This window comes from Psammomys obesus, unplaced genomic scaffold, assembly GCF_907164565.1.
Source record: "Psammomys obesus unplaced genomic scaffold, mPsaObe1.curated_primary_1811, whole genome shotgun sequence".
NCBI lineage: Eukaryota > Metazoa > Chordata > Mammalia > Rodentia > Muridae > Psammomys > Psammomys obesus.
In genome coordinates, this window is record NW_026589873.1 from 65,902 (window position 1) to 82,862 (window position 16,961).

Genomic DNA, 16,961 nt, shown 5'->3' on the forward strand with positions numbered 1-16,961 from the left:
TATAAAAAAAAATCAAGTCTCTGAAGAAAGAATTAGAAGAAGATATCAGAAGATGGAAAGAGCTCCCATGCTCATGGCTTGGCAGGGTTAACATAGTAAAAATGGCCATCTTACCAAAAGCAATGTACAGATTTAATGCAATTCCCATCAAATTGCCAACAAAATTCTTTACTGACCTGGAAAGAAAAATTCTTAACGTTGTATGGAATAACAAGAAACTCAGAATTGCTAAAACAATCCTCTACAATAAAAGATCTTCTGGAGGTATCTCCATCCCTGATCTTAAGTTGTACTATAGAGCAACAGTTATAAAAACTGCATGATACTGGCATAGAAACAGAATGGTGGATCAATGGAACCAAACAGAGGACCCAGAAATAAACCCACACACTTATGGACACCTGATCTTTGACAAAGTTGCCAAAACCATACAGTGGAAAAAAGATAGCATCTTCAACAAATGTTGCTGGTCCAACTGGATATCTACATTTAGAAAAATTCAAATAGATACATACTTATCACCCTGCACAAAACTGAAGTCCAAGTGGATAAAAAACCTCAACATAAAACCAGACACATTAAATAGGCTAGAAAAAAAGTGGGGAATACCCTAGAACTCACTGGTACAGGAGAAAACTTCCTGAACAGAACACCAACAGCACAGGCTCTAAGAGCAACAATCAATAAATGGGACCTCATGAAACTGAAAAGCTTCTGTAAAGCAAAGGACACAATCATCAAAACAAAACGACTGCCTACAGATTGGGAAAGAATCTTCACTAACCCTTTATCTGATAGAGGCCTAATATCCAGAATATATAAAGAACTAAAGAAGCTGAAAAGCAGCAAACCAAGTAATCCAATTAAAAATGGGGAACAGAGCTAAACAGAGAATTCTCTGTAGAGGAATATCGAATGGCAGAGAAACACCTGAAGAAATGCTCAATGTCATTAGCCATTAGGGAAATGCAAATCAAAACAACCCTGAGATTTCACTTTACACCCATCAGAATGGCCAAGATGAAAAAATCATGTGACAATACATGTTGGAGAGGTTGTGGAGAAAGGGGAACCTTCCTCCACTGCTGGTGGGAATGTAAAGTTATACAAACACTCTGAAAATCAATTTGGCGCTTTCTCAGACAACTAGGAATAGCTCTTCCTCAAGATCCAGCCATACCACTCCTAGGCATATATCCAAAAGAGGCTCAAGTACACAAAAAGGACATTTGCTCAACCATGTTTGTAGCAGCTTTATTTGTAATAGCCAGAAGCTGGAAACCACCCAGATGCCCCTCAACTGAAGAGTGGATGCAGAAATTGTGGTACATCTACACAATGGATTATTACTCTGCAATGAAAAATATGGAAATCATGCAATTTTCAGGTAAATGGTGGGACCTATAGAGGATCATCCTGAGTGAGCTGTTCCAGAAGCAGAAAGACTCACACGGTATATACTCACTCATATAGACTTATAGGATAAACCTAAAATCTGTCCATCTAAAGAAACTAATCAAGAGAGAGGACTCTGACTAAAATGCTCAATCCCCATCCTGAAATGCAAAGAGTATGGACATCAGAAGAAGAAAAAAGCAGGAAACAACCTAGGAACCTGCCACAGAGGGCCTTTGAAAGGCTCTGCTCTGCAGACTATCAAAGCAGACGCTGAGACTTTATGGCCAACTGTTGGACAGAGTGCATGGAATCTTATGTAACAAGTGGGAAATAGTAGGTTATGGAGAGAACAGGAACCCCACAAGGAGAGCAAAAGAACCAGAAGATTTGAACACAGGGGTCTTCCCAGAGACCCATACTACAACCAAGTACCAGGCATGGGGATAACCTAGAACCCCTGCACAGATGTAATCCATGGCAGTTTAGTGTCTAAGTGGGTTACATAGTAATGGGAAGAAGGACTGCCTCCGACACAATCTGATAGGCCTGCTCTTTGATCACCTCCCCCTGAGGGGAGAGGATTCTTACCAGGGCACAGAAGATGACAATGCAGCCACTCCGGATGTGATCTGATAGACTAAGATCAGAAGGAAGGAGAGGAGGACCTCCCCTATCAGTGGACTTGGGGAGGGGCATGCATGAAGAAGGGTGAGGGAGGGTTGGATCGGGATGGGAGGAGGGAGGGGCTAATGGGGGGATATAAAGTAAATAAAGTGTAAAATAATAATAATAATAATAATAATAATAATAATAATAATAATAATAATGAAAAAAGAAAGCTTTTGGGCTCATGGAAATGTCTGTATCATCATTGTGACAAGTTTCTTGACACCAAGTATTTATTAAAACCTATTTATATATTAAAAAAAACTAGCCAGCTCAAGGCTTACTCAATAAGATGGAATTACTGCCCATTACTAGCCTACTACACATGTGTGATGAAGCCATACATGAGAAACTACTCCTGTCACCAGTATAATTTCTAGTTGTATTCTAAATATGGAACCTCATAGTCACACATAAGTGTGACTCCTCCCCTTTCAGTGGTTGGGATGAGAGGGACCCATAGGCTCGTAAGTTTCAGTGTTTTCCCCGGAGTTGATAAATGTTGGACAAGTATTAGACCTTTGATGAGGCCTTGCTGTGGATGGATTGTCACTGTGGGTGGGCTTTGAGTTTTCAAAAGTCCATGCCATTCTCTCTCTCTCTATGCCTCTCTGTCTCTCTCTCTCACACACACTTTGAGACTAACTTTCTCATCTATGTTCTAAAATCTGCATGTTACAGTTTCCCTTGCAAATAGACAATATTGCAAATGCTTTGTTGCAAGACACAGGATGTGGAAGGGGGTCCAGCCCCCATAGCAGGTTTGAGGACAGGCTGCAGGTGCCTGAGAACCAGTGTGTGCTTGCTGCACAGAAGTACACGGCTGAGTCTCCAGGCTGAGTGTCTGTGATGTCCAGGGAGAAGTGTTTGGCTTTCTTATCCAATAAAATGGTGAGTCTTTGGTTCTGCTTTCTGTCCACATTTTCACGAATGTCTATCACAAGGTGGGGACCCTTTCCAGCTTCTTGCTTGTAGCAAGGGAAGTATGAGAAAGCATTGTTTGTGTAAGTGCAGTTGATGACAGCGCTGCCTCCCTCTCGAACGCTCAGGGAAGAAGGGTGCTGCTCCACCTGCTCTCCGAGGCTCTCCCCTACACAGAAAGAAAAACAGAAAGAAAGAGGACAGTCAGCAGCACTCTGCTGAATTCTTTGTCTAGGATACCGAGAGGGAACTGTGTGAAGTGGATTTCCCACGGAAGCCTAAGAAATATCCACTACATATTTTCTCTTGCCCCCAGAACTTCAACTCACAGTTCATCCACAGCCACAAGAATGGGACCATAGTACTAATGGATGGCTTCATTATTCTTCCTGCCTGGGATCAATGCAGACTTTCAATCTCTTGCCAAACAAGCTATTTGTGTCTCCAAATTGTCCCCTTTTCTTCTTATGTAATCCAATCAGCCAATAAGAAAACAAATGCTTCTCTCTCCCCTATTCCTTCAGAATGCAATGACATGAGCTTGCTGCATGCTATTCATCAGCTGCGGCCTCCTGCCACCTTGTGGACACATCCCTAATTACCTCATGTTGTGAGTAAATTTGCAGAGATTGGGAGGGGTTGAATTTCTGAGTCTTTACTAGTAAACTAGAGAGAGGTACAATCTCTTGGTGCCATTGAACAAGGAGCTGAATTAAAACATTTGAAATCAAAATGTTCCTATGATTCATTCTTATTGACAAAGGAAAGAAAAATTTTAATTTTCAGTCAATATTATGTTTTCTGGACAATAGAATGTTAAGTTTGGAGGGGAATGAGTATAGAAGAAAAGACAGGTGGGTGAAGGGACAGCTAACAGAAGATGTTTGAAAATTGTATTTGTGTGTGTGTGTGTGTGTGTGTGTGAAAGAGAGAGAGGGACTAAGTAAATTATTCTACACAAAGCATAATACTTCCCCAAGGAGCAATAGATTTCCAAATAAAAAGTCTGGTACCAGGTATGGGACACAGCCCCTAAAGTTGTTCGTCAGGCAGTCATAAAGACCCTAAAACAATAACCTGTTGCCATTGCTCTGTTACCCTCCAGAACTTGATGACAGGATCACATTGTTGAAGATACCACAAGTTTTAATCACAGGACATAGAGACATCAAGCCAGTACGACTCAGGAGACTTCCTCCCTGCTGGCTACATTTTATAGTGTTAGGAAGTGCGACTCAGGCTGCTAGGGGAGAAAAGTCAACAACAGTCTTAACCGGCTGTGAGCACTGAGAGCTGCAATAATGGCCAGCATGGCAAGACACAGATCTGCCATGGGTGCAGGAGCGGACTGAATGTTATGGGATGGCCACCCACGTTCTGATTAGATTGCAGGCTCTTCACAGCAGAGACATGCATGGCTGCTACTCTAGACCTGGCCAAGAACCTATGCCTATGGAGCTAATGGGCCCCGAGGGGAAGCTACTGCTATCATTTTGCTGAATGGGTGAAGTATCACACTTCCATCTGCGTTCACCATAGCCATAGGTCAGTGCGGCTTCAGTCCTCATTAGAGAAACATTTGTGTGTGGTGTAGATGGTGGCTAATGCATACACTCACAGCTGGTCGCAGCGCAAAGATTAAATGTCTGCGGAGTGCACAGCTATGAACATCACATCTATAGAACAGCACTGCCCCCAGAAGGCTCAGGAAACATCACAAAAGTTGTCTAGGGTGGTTCTAAGAGCCAGAGGTCAGGGATGAAATAGTGACGTCAGGATAGGACAGAACTGTTGCACTCAGGATGCTGTGATTGCCGGAACAAGAAGACCTGAATGTGACTAAGCCAGTCAGCTTAGTCACATGGAGGAGCATGGAGCGTGGAGGAGGGGCTCAGGAGTCCCCACACCCTGCTGAGGAGCTATTAACAGCTGTTAGCTGTGAGGAGAGAGAGTCAGGTTTTCTTCAGTAGTGTGATATGGTGTAGATTCATCATGTTTAAGTAAACAGAAATTAACACAGAGACCCACAACCAGCCAAGATACAGAGACAAGACACTGCAAAGTGACCAGCCAAAAATTGGACATCTGTGTTACATCCTTCCTCCCGAGGCTCAGGAGTTATTGCAAAAGAGAAGGAGGAAAATTGTAAGAGTGGAGGTGGTGGGTGACTACAAAGCATTTTCCAAACACAGCGGGACGTTGTACATGTGAACCCAGAGTGGCTTGTACAGCATGCATAAGACCTGTGCACGTTCATGTCAGATACAAATTCCAGCATGGAGATTGATTGGGCCATGCATTACTGCTTATATATAACAGTGTCTTCTATTTCCTTTTCCTCCTTTTCTGTACTTTTTTGTTTTTTTTTAGTTTTCTGCTCATCTGTTTATTTTTGTTTCTTGCACTCTCTTGGAAAATATTGGATATATAGGAAATTGAAATACTTTCATGGTCTGTGAAATTTGACAGCTTTTACTTAAAGACATTAAAATGTCCGAAATTCATACACGCAGGAGGTGAAAATGGAAGTTGATAAAGGCTCTGATTGTGAGAGAAGGTGCAATCATGTTCTCAGTATTGCATGCTGGCATTGTTTTTGTTACTTCTCATCTGTGTGCTGTAACTACAGTTTATCAGTCAAACTGATGAACTCTGAAATCTATAAGCTATACAGCTGGTATGTATCTTTTAACAAGCCACTGAGATTAAGTTAAAAAATAGTAACTCAAGAAAAGACACATCTGAGGAAGTGAAAAAGATATAGAATATTTTTAGAACAATCTTGTGGAAAGAAGAAAAGAAAAACATGGAATGTAGAAAAATATATTATTTATACAATATTATAAACACATATATATCTTATATATCAACGGTGTTTTTCTAAGAACAAAAAGTATATCTTTCCTTAAGTGTTCAATGAAAATGTGACATATTGCAATGCAACATAAGATAGACTGAAAAAAAAAAAGAGAATATCATCATAGGCATCAAGAACAACAGAATTTTAGAATTGAAAACAGCTTAATTTAAGTAATACATGTACTACTTACATGATTGGCAAACATTTCCTTCAACTTTGGGATTCTCTTTTTGCTTTATTAATGGTATACTTTAAATCATAAACATTTAAAAACTAAGCCTATAACTCAGAAGAGCACTTGCCTAGGATTCATGGGGCCTAAGTTCAACCCTAGCATTGAAAAAAACTAAAAATTAAATGTTTCTTCAGACATACAGCTTGATCCTCATGTGGAAACTCTAAGAGCAGGAGCAGGTGCTATCTCTGACTCTGTTGCCTGTCTTTGGATCTCTCTCCTCTAACTGGACTGCCCTGTCTAGTCTCAAGAGAAGATGAGCCCTGTTCTACTTGATCTGCCAAGGTGGGTTGATACCCCCAGGAGGTCTCCCCTTCTCTGAGAAAAACAAAAGTAGGCATAGGTGGAGGGGAGGGGAGAGCAGAGGGAGGGTCAGGAGAAGAAGACAAAGGGGTAGTTTCAACCAGAATTTAGGGTTAGTCAATTTATTAATTAATTAAAAAATTAGATGTTTCTCACATCGGTGAGGACCAACTAGTTTATCTTCAGTTTATATTTTATATTCACTATTTTCTTGCCCTTTCATTGTCATAACCTAGATACATTTGCCCAAATCATGTCATGAAAGTTTACCTCTGTTACTTAAACATGTTATTTTGGGGCTTGAGAGATGGCTCAGTGGCTTGGAGCACTAACTGTTTTGCAGTTTGGCTCCCAGCTGTGAGATGCCTGTAACTTACAGCTCTAGGACACTTGATGTGTCCTCTCTCTCTCTCTCTCTCTCTCTCTCTCTCTCTCTCTTTCCCTCTCTTCCCCCTCCCTTCACACACACAGAAAGACACCATCCAAACTGAATAATTTTTGGAAAATGATTCATAAGTTGGTTGTTACATTTTGGGTCTGGGATCCATTTTGTCTTTTGGAATATCCTACAGAAAGAAGGAATTTTCCTTCCATCAACTTGTGAATGTCCATCTATTTGTCCTTAGATTTCCTGGAGGTCTGTGAATCTCTTTGGAATAGCTGTCTATAACACTTTATCTAATTCTTGCCCTCTGTTATCCTCTAAGTGCACCACAATCCAAGTTTATTTCTCCTAACAAGGTCACCTCTGAATTGCCCAGTGCTTGATTCAGTTTTTCTCTCTTTGACCTGTAAACAGAACTGAGTCCTCTCATCTCTTTATCTTACTCCACTTTTCCCCCAGGACCAAAGCACCCAAGATGCAGCATCTTTTTAGTACACGCATATCATGATTGCTGACAGATTGCACGGAAAAAGAACACACTAGAAAAATAAGGAAGAGGCTACAGAATGTGCTAGATTTTGGCCAAAAGAACAAAGAAAGCCACATAAAAATGGGAGGAATGTATTTTCACAAGACATAAACTGTCTCCACTGAGAGCTTCTACATCTAAATTCAGTCAAACATAAGAATCTTTACAAGTAACAAATACATTATCAGACATTGAGAGGAAATAAATGAATTAACCCTTTATCTCTGCAGTTTACAAGGAAGATGTGTAGGAACATGCAGCCTCATGTAGGAACAAGACAGCCTCTTGGCTTGTCTCTACACATGATAATTCCATGACTGACATGAGTCAGGTTCCACAGGTTAGAATTATAGAGGATTATGAGCATACAGACAGTTTCATTCAACAAAAGATTTTGTATTTAAGAAATCACACATTCTGCCTTGATGGTGATTCATGCCTATAACTCTAGATCACTGGGGGTACAGGTGAGAAGAAGAGTTCAAGGCCAACCTCAGCTTCACAAGTTGTCCAAGGCCAGCCTGGGCTACCTGAAATCCCATCTCACAAAACAAAAACTAAAAAGGGAAATCACTGTTGTGTGTGACTGCTTTCACTCATCCTGATAAAGTATAAAGTAAGGCATGGTCCCTTCCTAATTTGTTCTTAATGTTACTTTGAATGCTTTTATACTCTAGCAGTACTTGGGTGTGTGGTGAGCATCAACAATAGAAGTCCTGCCTGTGGCCCCTAAAAGAGTGATCTCAGAACAGTCAGCAGCCAGTCCTTTCCTCCTCAGAGTTTGTGCTCAGCTCCCACTGTGGTTTCTGCCACTGTGTCACCCAGAGCACAGTAGTACACAGCCGAGTCTGACTCTTGCACCGAGGCTTTCTGCAAGTGGAAGGATTTGGTTTCCTTATCATATGTGGCTTCAAACCCTCTGCTGCTTCCCTTGTCATTGGCCTTTGAGACTCTAAAGAGGAGCTGTGGACCTTCTCTGGGATACTGCACATACCAGAACAGGGAAGGGTACTGTTTGGTTTCATAGGAACAGTTCACACTCAGAGAACTCCCTTCAGAGAGCGTCATTTGACCTTCTGTCTGAGTCACTGATTCTCCATTGTTTTCTCCTAAAAAGAGAAATTAATAACAGTTCAGTACAGCTATGATCTGGGTTCTGCTTCATAGGAAAAAGAGTTTTAAAAGTTTACATCAATAGCATGGGGCAAGACAGAAGCTCAATGAGTCATTCCACTTACCAAGCACTAAGAAGAATATAATCATCAGGCCAAGGAAGGAGTTCATTTTCTGAGCCACTGGATGATGTGGACCCTAACCTCTTACGTTAGGAACAATTACAGTTATAGTGAAAAGATGATTGTGAGCTCAGAATTAAACAGGAAATGGCTATGTGTTGGGTAGACACACCCCAAACATATGTGGGCAATGTATGAAGCTCGGAGGATTGTTGACCTATATTCTCAGAAGTCAATGACAGTGTGTTGTTCTTGGCTCTTTTATTTTGCCCACGACACCTGTAGCTACGGGCTGGTATTTCTGTAATTCTGAATAGTAGTTGTGACAGGTTTAATTGCACCTTGTGTGTTGTCTTACCTGGGAATACATTTCCATGTCATTTCTAAGTGTCTCATGTAGCCAATTTTGTACATGTTGTAATCCACTGGAAACATGACACAAACAAGGAATGTCAACACGTATTTAACCACTACCAAATTACTTTTGAGGAAAAAAACAAACTTTCTCAGTTGTGTTATCCCCATACTTGGACAAATGGAATAAACCTAAAAAAAAATAGCTAAAATATTTATTTAATTAATACATGAATGAATGTTATTTTGTTAAAGGAATGTCACTACTTAAAATACCAATTTGTTTCACATTAGAAACATTTATCATAAGAAACTCAACTTAATAAAATTTTGCAAAGAAAAATGGCAATTTTCTATTACATATATATAATTTATTTTTAAATAGCATAGGTATTATTTACTGATACAGCACTTATCTTATCATGCATGAGGCTTTAGGGTCAGTCTCCATCACTTCAAGAATAATAATAGGGCTGGAGAGATGGCTCAGAGGTTAAGAGCACTGTCTGTTCTTCCAAAGGTCTTGAGTTCAATTCCCAGCAACCACATGGTGGCTCACAACCATCTATAATGAAATCTGGTGCCCTCTTCTGTTGTGCGGGCAGAATACTGTATAAATAATAAATAAATAAATCTTTAAAAGACAGAGTGCGGTAATTTAAAAAAAAAGAATAATAATAATAGGAGTATAGATTGTAGTATGTTTATCCTATATTATATGGCTAATATCCACTTCTAAGTGAGTATAGACCATGTTCTTCTTTCTGCTTCCAGGTTACAAACAACAAGGAAGTCCCTAGGGAAGATGGTCAATCCTCACTCAGAAGGACAAATGTGATCCATATTGGAAGCAGAAGAAGACAGGGAACAGGAGAGGAGCTTACCACAGAGGGACTCTGAAAGACTACTGATTGAAATATCGAAGCAGAGGTGAAACATGTACCCAAATTTTGAGCAGAGTGCATGGAATTTTATGAAAGAAGGGGGAGATAGAAAGAACTGCAGGGGACAGGTGATCTAAACCATAGGCTGAGTCTCCAAGTGGGTTCCCTAGTAAGGGGAGCATGTCTGGCATGAACTCAATGACAGTCTCTCTGATCACCTATCCCTGGAGGTGGTGCAGCCTTGCAAGGCCACAGAGGAAGACAATGCAACCCATCCTGATGAGACCTGAAAGGCTAGGGTCAAATAGAAGTGGAGGATGACCTCCCCTATCAGTGGACTAGGAGAGGAGCATAGTGGGAGAAGAAGGAAGGAGGGTGGGATTGGGAGGAGATGAGGAGGGGGCCACAGCAGTGATACAAATTGAATAAACTGTAACAAATGATAATATTTAAAAGATAAAAAACAATAATAAACACTATGGTCTTTTTCCACAATAATGGTCTCTATAGGTTCATGAATGCTTGGTTCCCAGCTGGTAAAACTGGGTAGAGTTACGAGGCATGGTTTGTTTTGAGGTTTGAAAAGATATGAGAAATTTCCAATGTCACTTTCCCTACCTTGTGCTGTGTCTCAAGATTATGCTCTCAGGGACTGCTCCAGTACCATGCACCCCTGCTTGCTGCCATGCTCCCTATCATGAAGGTCATGGACTCAATTGTCTGAAACTGTAAGGATCAAATAAACTCTTTTTTTCTATAAGTTGCCTAGGCCATAGTGCCTCTTCACAGAAATATAAATTTAACTAAGAATAACCCATATAACTCACATTATAAGAAAAATATGAAAATTTTAAATAGTTACAAATAATCCTAGTGGCTTTTGAAATGTAACAGTGAGTATCGGTGCCTGATTGTGGCATGCTTCTTCTAAGTCTGGGTGGTCTGTTTGGTCATGTTCCCTCATAGCTGTGCACTTGACTTGGGAGGAGAGGTGACAAGGGCTGATATAGGCAGACTGAACTGCAGAGGGCTGAAGATGACTGCTAGTGACCTACTGATCTTTGTGAACCTGACTTCTGACTGAGACTGCCATTACTTCTGCTGGCACTGCCCTGCCCAAAGGCCCATTGAAAGTGACATATTGTTTCTTCCTGAATTGAGATGATTCATAGCCGTTCAAAACTTTGAAATAGATTATTACAAAATTTCTGTGCCTTCAAATTATTTTAGTGAAAACATCAAGCTTCACAATCATGCTTACAATGAGTTATTATTGGCATATATTTTAAAAACACAGAGCTGCACACTGGTTTTTGTTGTTGATGGTGATGGTGGTGGTAGTTTGGTTTGGATTGGTTTGGTTTTTCGAGACAGGGTTTCTCTGTGGAGCCTTTGCTATCCTGAACTCACTTTGCAGATCAACCTGGTCTTGAACTTACAGAGTTCTACCTGCTTCTGCCTCCCTGAGTGCTGGGATTAAAGCCATGCACCACCGTGCCAGGCTACACTGCACACTGTTAATAAACACATATACATTACAAATGCAAAACACAAACTAGGGAAGCAAAGTTTGTAATCTTTGTTGTCAGATAATGAAAGAGAGTAACACTGAGAAGAAAAGCAAGAGCAATGACAACATTATTGGTAAATATTTGAAATTTTAATTGAAGCTTTATATTTGAGCAAAAGTATATTTATTTAGAAAAATAAACTTAAATGATGTTGTAATTTGTTCAAATAGCATATATAACTGCCTAAAGCTTTGAGGTTTTCCAATTCCTCATTTGTAGATTTGCAAAAGTTTTGCCACACTTATAGAAGAATAAATAATACTGTATTGGTCACATATGATCATATGCTCAGCTGTACAAACAAAATCCCTATAAGGTTATAGCTGTCCTTACTCTGGCCTCAGTGATCCCCAGAAAGGAAAAGTTTTGGTGAGAGATGCTGCTTTTCAAGACAGTCTGTCACAAATGAGCAGACAACACCAGGACTGAGAGGCTGCAGACCTGTACCTGGCCCCTTGCAACTGCACACGATTCTCATCACAATCCCCTTTCGAACTCCAACTATTTCCCTCTTTCCTTGCAGAACCCCATTACCCACAAAAGAGTGTCCTTCACTGTTGGAAATCATCTCATCTGCCGAGGTCATACTCTAGTCACTTGCCTCCTATCTATTTGCTCTGTGTTCTTACGTCTGCTGGAGTAAAGATGGCTTCCTACTTCCCTATCCAGTTGCTATGACAAATGAGTCTGACAAAGATCACTTAGAAGGAAGAGAATTTATGTGACCTAACAATTCCGGGTTACAGTCCATCTTAGAATGGAAGTCACAGCAACAGAAGCTTGGAAGAACTTGTCACATCCCCTCCATAATCAAGAACAAAGAGCATAGAATGTTTGCGTGGCATGCTCTGAGCACTCTCCATTTCGTTCAGGGCACAGGGCCCAATCTCGGAATGGTGCTGCACAAGTTCAGGCAGTGTCTTCCCACAGTGATCATTGTAATCTGACACAGACATGTTCACACTCCAACCTGCTCCACATTAGTCCTTGCTGAGATGCTAGATTGTGATTCTATACTGAGTCAAGGGGACCAAATCAACCATCACAGGTGGAGAGTGTCTCTGAGGCTCTTGAGGCATCGAGTGCAAGCAGTTACCCTTCCTGACACTAGTCTTCAGTCTGACACTGAGGAAGCCAACACCTCTCCCTCTGGTCCACACTATGTAAACACCCATTACCCCCACTGGTCATGTGGAACTAACTTGTACATTCAAGTCTCATGGAGATAATCTGTCAGTAGAAAAAACAATCTACAAAACAGCCATTAAGGAAGCAATCGTGTTTCAGGAATCATTTAGTGCTTTTTACCCTGCTATGTCACCTTTCCTTGGAGCCATGACCAAATGCCGGTATAGCCCAGATAGGTCCCAATGGCAGAGTAAAGTAACAATTCCAGAGAAGCCCAACTTGGAGAGCCAGGGAGGTTATTTGAATTCCTTACAGGAGTGTGGATGATTTAAGGTCACTCAGCTGTGGTATCTTCCCCAGATTCTTAGGTTTGTGTTCAGCTCCCCCTGCAGCCCCAGACACTATACGCTCAGAGCACAGAAGTACACAGCCGAGTCGCTCCAGTGCACAGGGGTTGAAGGAAAAGTCGCTCTTGCTAAACTCAGCCTTGAAACTGTTCATGCCGTGAACCACTGGGTCTCCTGAGTAGTACCTGAGGAGAAACTGGGGGCCGTGGCCACGGTGCTGAATGTACCAGAAGAGGTAAGGGTTTCTACCATAGGAATAGTTGCATTTCAGCTCCGCTGACTCCCCTTCGAAGAAAGTGATGTGGACATCAGACTGGGTAACTGACTGTGTTTGGACAGCTCCTGAGAAATCAACAATAAGTCGGTAAATGTGATGTGGACTTTATGATGAAAAATTATCTTCCTGAAGTTTAAGTAAAAAAAACAGCAAATTGTGTGTATCTACAAACAATAATTATACTCACCCAGGAAAAAATGTATCCCCAGGAAGGAGGTGAGGACCCGGAGCATGGCTTACTACTGGAAATACCACTGGAGCCTGTATGGAAAAGCTTGGTTCAAGCAGGATAGTGGCTGCCGTTCCCAGTTCTTGGGGACAGGTGGCACAAGGTTGACAAAACAACTTCCCTGTTTAGGTGAAATTCTAAAGAAAAAGAAAAACCTGAAGATGTGTTCCTGATCCTGACTTTCTGGACTCTTGATTGTCTTCAATTGGTGGATACTCTGCAGAGGCAGGGGAGGACTGTGTTGAAAGTTAGTACCAGAAACCAAGAACTCTGGTTTGTGCAAAGTCACCCTCTGTTGGCCAGTGCAGGAAGGATGAAGACTTTCCCTCTCTTTTTTTCCTTTTTTTTTCCCCATTTATTTATTAATTTAATCTCTTTACAGCCTGATCCCAGCTCCCTTTCCTCCCAGCCCTGCCTTCAAGCTTCCTGCCCCCAATCCCTGTCCCCACTCTCCCCTCTTGTTTTTCTCAGAGGAGGACCCCCAAGGGTTATCAGCCCTCCCAGGCACTTGAAGTCAGAGAAGGATACATTCTCTCCCACTGGGGCCTCAAGAGGCAGCCAAACTAAGGCAAAGGGATCCAGTGGCAGGCAACAGTCAGAGGCAGCCCCTGCTCCCATTGTTAGGGGACCCACAGATGAAGACTTTTTGAAACAAAATAGTGCATTATTTCTGTCAAGAGTGCGATTCATGTTTCCAAACTAATCTATATTGAGTCAAATCCTAACCAAAAGAAAAACAAGCTGTTTATAATGGAAGGATAATTTTCTTTAGAAAAAAATGATCATATGATGAAGCCATTAAATTTGGGGCTCATTGGGTATAAAAGCAGTAAGCTGCAAGAGCCTGTCACATAGTCAAAACCCAGAGACTGAAGCTTTAAACTGTGCTTTTTTCAACGTAAGCAGCCAGAGAAAGTTCTGCCTTCCCCACCATTTTCTCATTAGCATTTTTGTAGAGAACCAGAACAAAGGAAATCAGTTTGACATTCAGTCTTATCCCATCTATGGCCAGATGGCTCTTATATCCAAGCTTCTCTCTCTCTCTCTCTCTCTCTCTCTCTCTCTCTCTCTCTCCCTTTGTGTGTGTATGTGTCTGTCTCTCTCTGTGTGTCTCTTTGTGTGTGTGTCTCTCTCTGTTTGTGTGCCTGTGTGTGTGTATGCATGTGCCTGACTCTCTCCCATTCTCAGTGTATTGGGGAGGATTTACAGAAACAAGGCCAATAGGACAATAGAGTCTTGTAAACCTTCTCAACTCTAATGCTCTCTCTTCCACCATCTCTCCCACTTTTTCCTCACCTCTATACACCCTACCCTTGTTTAACTCACAACAATTCAGTAGTGGTGTTTGCCTGCAGATTCCTTCCTACAGAATGAAGGCCATAAATGCTCTTACAATTCAGATGCAGTGCCCTCTCACTATGCCTCTATCATAGCCATTACTCAGCAGAAACATTCAAGTTCATCTTCTTAGGCTGGCCTTCATAAACCTTTGGGGGCAGTGAGCATCCAATCAAGGAAAGTTCTAGTAGATATAAAGATAGTTACATTGATGCAGGGGCCTGTGGGACATGCATATAATATAGTAGTCTAACATGTGAACCCTTGCCTCAAAATTAAACAAACGTATCTATTTTAATCAGTGACTTTAGATAAGCAATAGTGATAACAGAGTACTGAGAAGAGACAGCAAAATGCCAGTATCAATTGGTCTGGCTAGTTCGGGGATGATTCACCATCAAAGAAATAACAGACTGATTAAAATTCTTATAACACACACACACACACACACACACACACACACCTTGAGAGGTTTTAGAATTAAGAAATGAGTAAAAGAAGATTTGTAAGAGCCATGGACTCCTTAGGGGAGCACCAATGAAGCAGAGTCCAAAGAAACAGAAACTGTTAGTATTTTGGAACACAACCTGCTTCTGGGTTACCTAACAACTTATGATGTCATCATGTGTCACTGGCCAGGTGGCCACACCTGGAAGGCATGGTTACTTTGACCCTTAAAGGGACAACCCGACACGTGGTTGCTCTCTTACTCTCTCTTACTCCTCTCTTTTACCCTTCTCCCTTTCTCTCTCTCTCGGCACCATTCCCCTTTTCTCTCTGGCTCCCCATCATGTCTTGTTCCCCCCTTCCCTCCATACCCACCTAATAAACCTCTCGCATTGGTAGACAGACTCATCTTTTAATAATCTAACAATGGTGCTTGGCTGGGAAAGGGTCTCCCCTGGCTTTGCTAGGACCCCTTTTGGACTCCTTTAATCTAATAGGGCCTTGAATGGTTGCAACCGATTTTCTCTGCTCTGTACCTCAAACTTTCCACTTTTCTCTCAACTGCCCTCATGCTTGCACACAGCTGCACCGCTCTCTCTGCCCTCCCTGGTTTCTCGGGCTGCCTCAGCTCTCCCCAGGCTTGGATCCCTGTGCATAGGACCCGGCTGTCTGCAGTGGCCACTGGAGACACTGGCTATTTCTCTACCTTTCGGCCCCAGCAGAGCAGAGTGTTTGGCAGTGATGGTAGGAGCTTTGCCCGGGGTCCCCTGGGTGGAGAACCAAAGGGACCTTGTGTTGCTATTCCGGTGCCAAATTCCCACCACACCATGGTAGTAGCCCTGAACCAGCAAGTGCTCCAAGCCTCAGCGTAAAAAAAATAGCTAGCAAAACTTGGTGTGCTGCTTTAGGTAAGGAATTTCTAAAAACCCAACCTAGCCACAAAGATTTTAGAATTTCCCGTGATATCTCCGTAGCCATGTTGGTTTTGGGAGGAAATGGGCAGATACATAGCCTCATCATAGACTTTCACGTGGCATTGCCCACATTTTGAGTTCAGGCAATGGGCTCTGCCTTTGCATGCACTCTCCCCTCCCCCACCAAGCATCTTTCCTTTTGCTCCTGGCTCCATGCTTTCTTCTGACTAAAAGGCTATTTCCAAGCTTTTTTTCCTGAATTCTGAACACTCTACTCTGATATTTTAAAGTGCTTTAAATTCTTAATCTAATGCTTTATATAATTTTCTCACTGGGTTTACATTTATGAGTCTTAATCATAATTAACTGTTTATTTTACCTTTTAGACCAGGCTACAACAACAAGCCTCATTTTTTTAATTTTTTATTAATTACACTTTATTCATTTTGTATCCCCCCATAAGCCCCTCCCTCCTCCCCTCCCGATCCCACCCTCCCTCCCCTTTCTGCATGCATGCCACTCCCCAAGTCCACTGATAGGGGAGGTTCTCCTCTCCTTTCTGATCTTAGTCTATCAGTTCTCATCAAAATTGGCTGCATTGTCCTCTACCATGGCCTGGTAAGGCTGCTCAGCCCTCAGGGAGAGGTGATCAAAGAGCAGGCCAATCAGATTATGTCAGAGGCAGTCCCTCTTCCCACTACTATGTAACCCACTTGGACACTGAACTGTCATGGGCTACATCTGTGCAGGATTTCTAGGTTATCTCCACGAATAGTCCTTGGTTGGAGTATGAGTCTCTGGGAAGTTCCCTGTGTTCAAATTATCTTGTTCTTTTGCTCTGCTTGTGGAGTTCCCGTCCCCTCCAGCTCTTACTATTTCCCACTTCTTACATGAAATTCCATTCACTCTGCCCATCAGTTGGCCATCAGGCTCAGCATCT

General features: G+C 41.9%; 1 pseudogene and 1 gene segment (V, D, J or C); both read right to left on the reverse strand.

Annotated features, from left to right (window-relative positions):
• Positions 1-2,714: 2,714 nt before the first annotated feature.
• LOC129675476 (T cell receptor alpha variable 13-1-like) lies at positions 2,715-3,366 on the reverse strand. The segment is given in 2 exon segments: positions 2,715-3,154; positions 3,315-3,366. Coding segments are annotated over 2 exon segments (492 nt in total).
• A 9,504-nt stretch (positions 3,367-12,870) lies between these two features.
• Positions 12,871-13,326, reverse strand: LOC129675478 (T-cell receptor alpha chain V region PHDS58-like; annotated as a pseudogene).
• Positions 13,327-16,961: the final 3,635 nt, after the last annotated feature.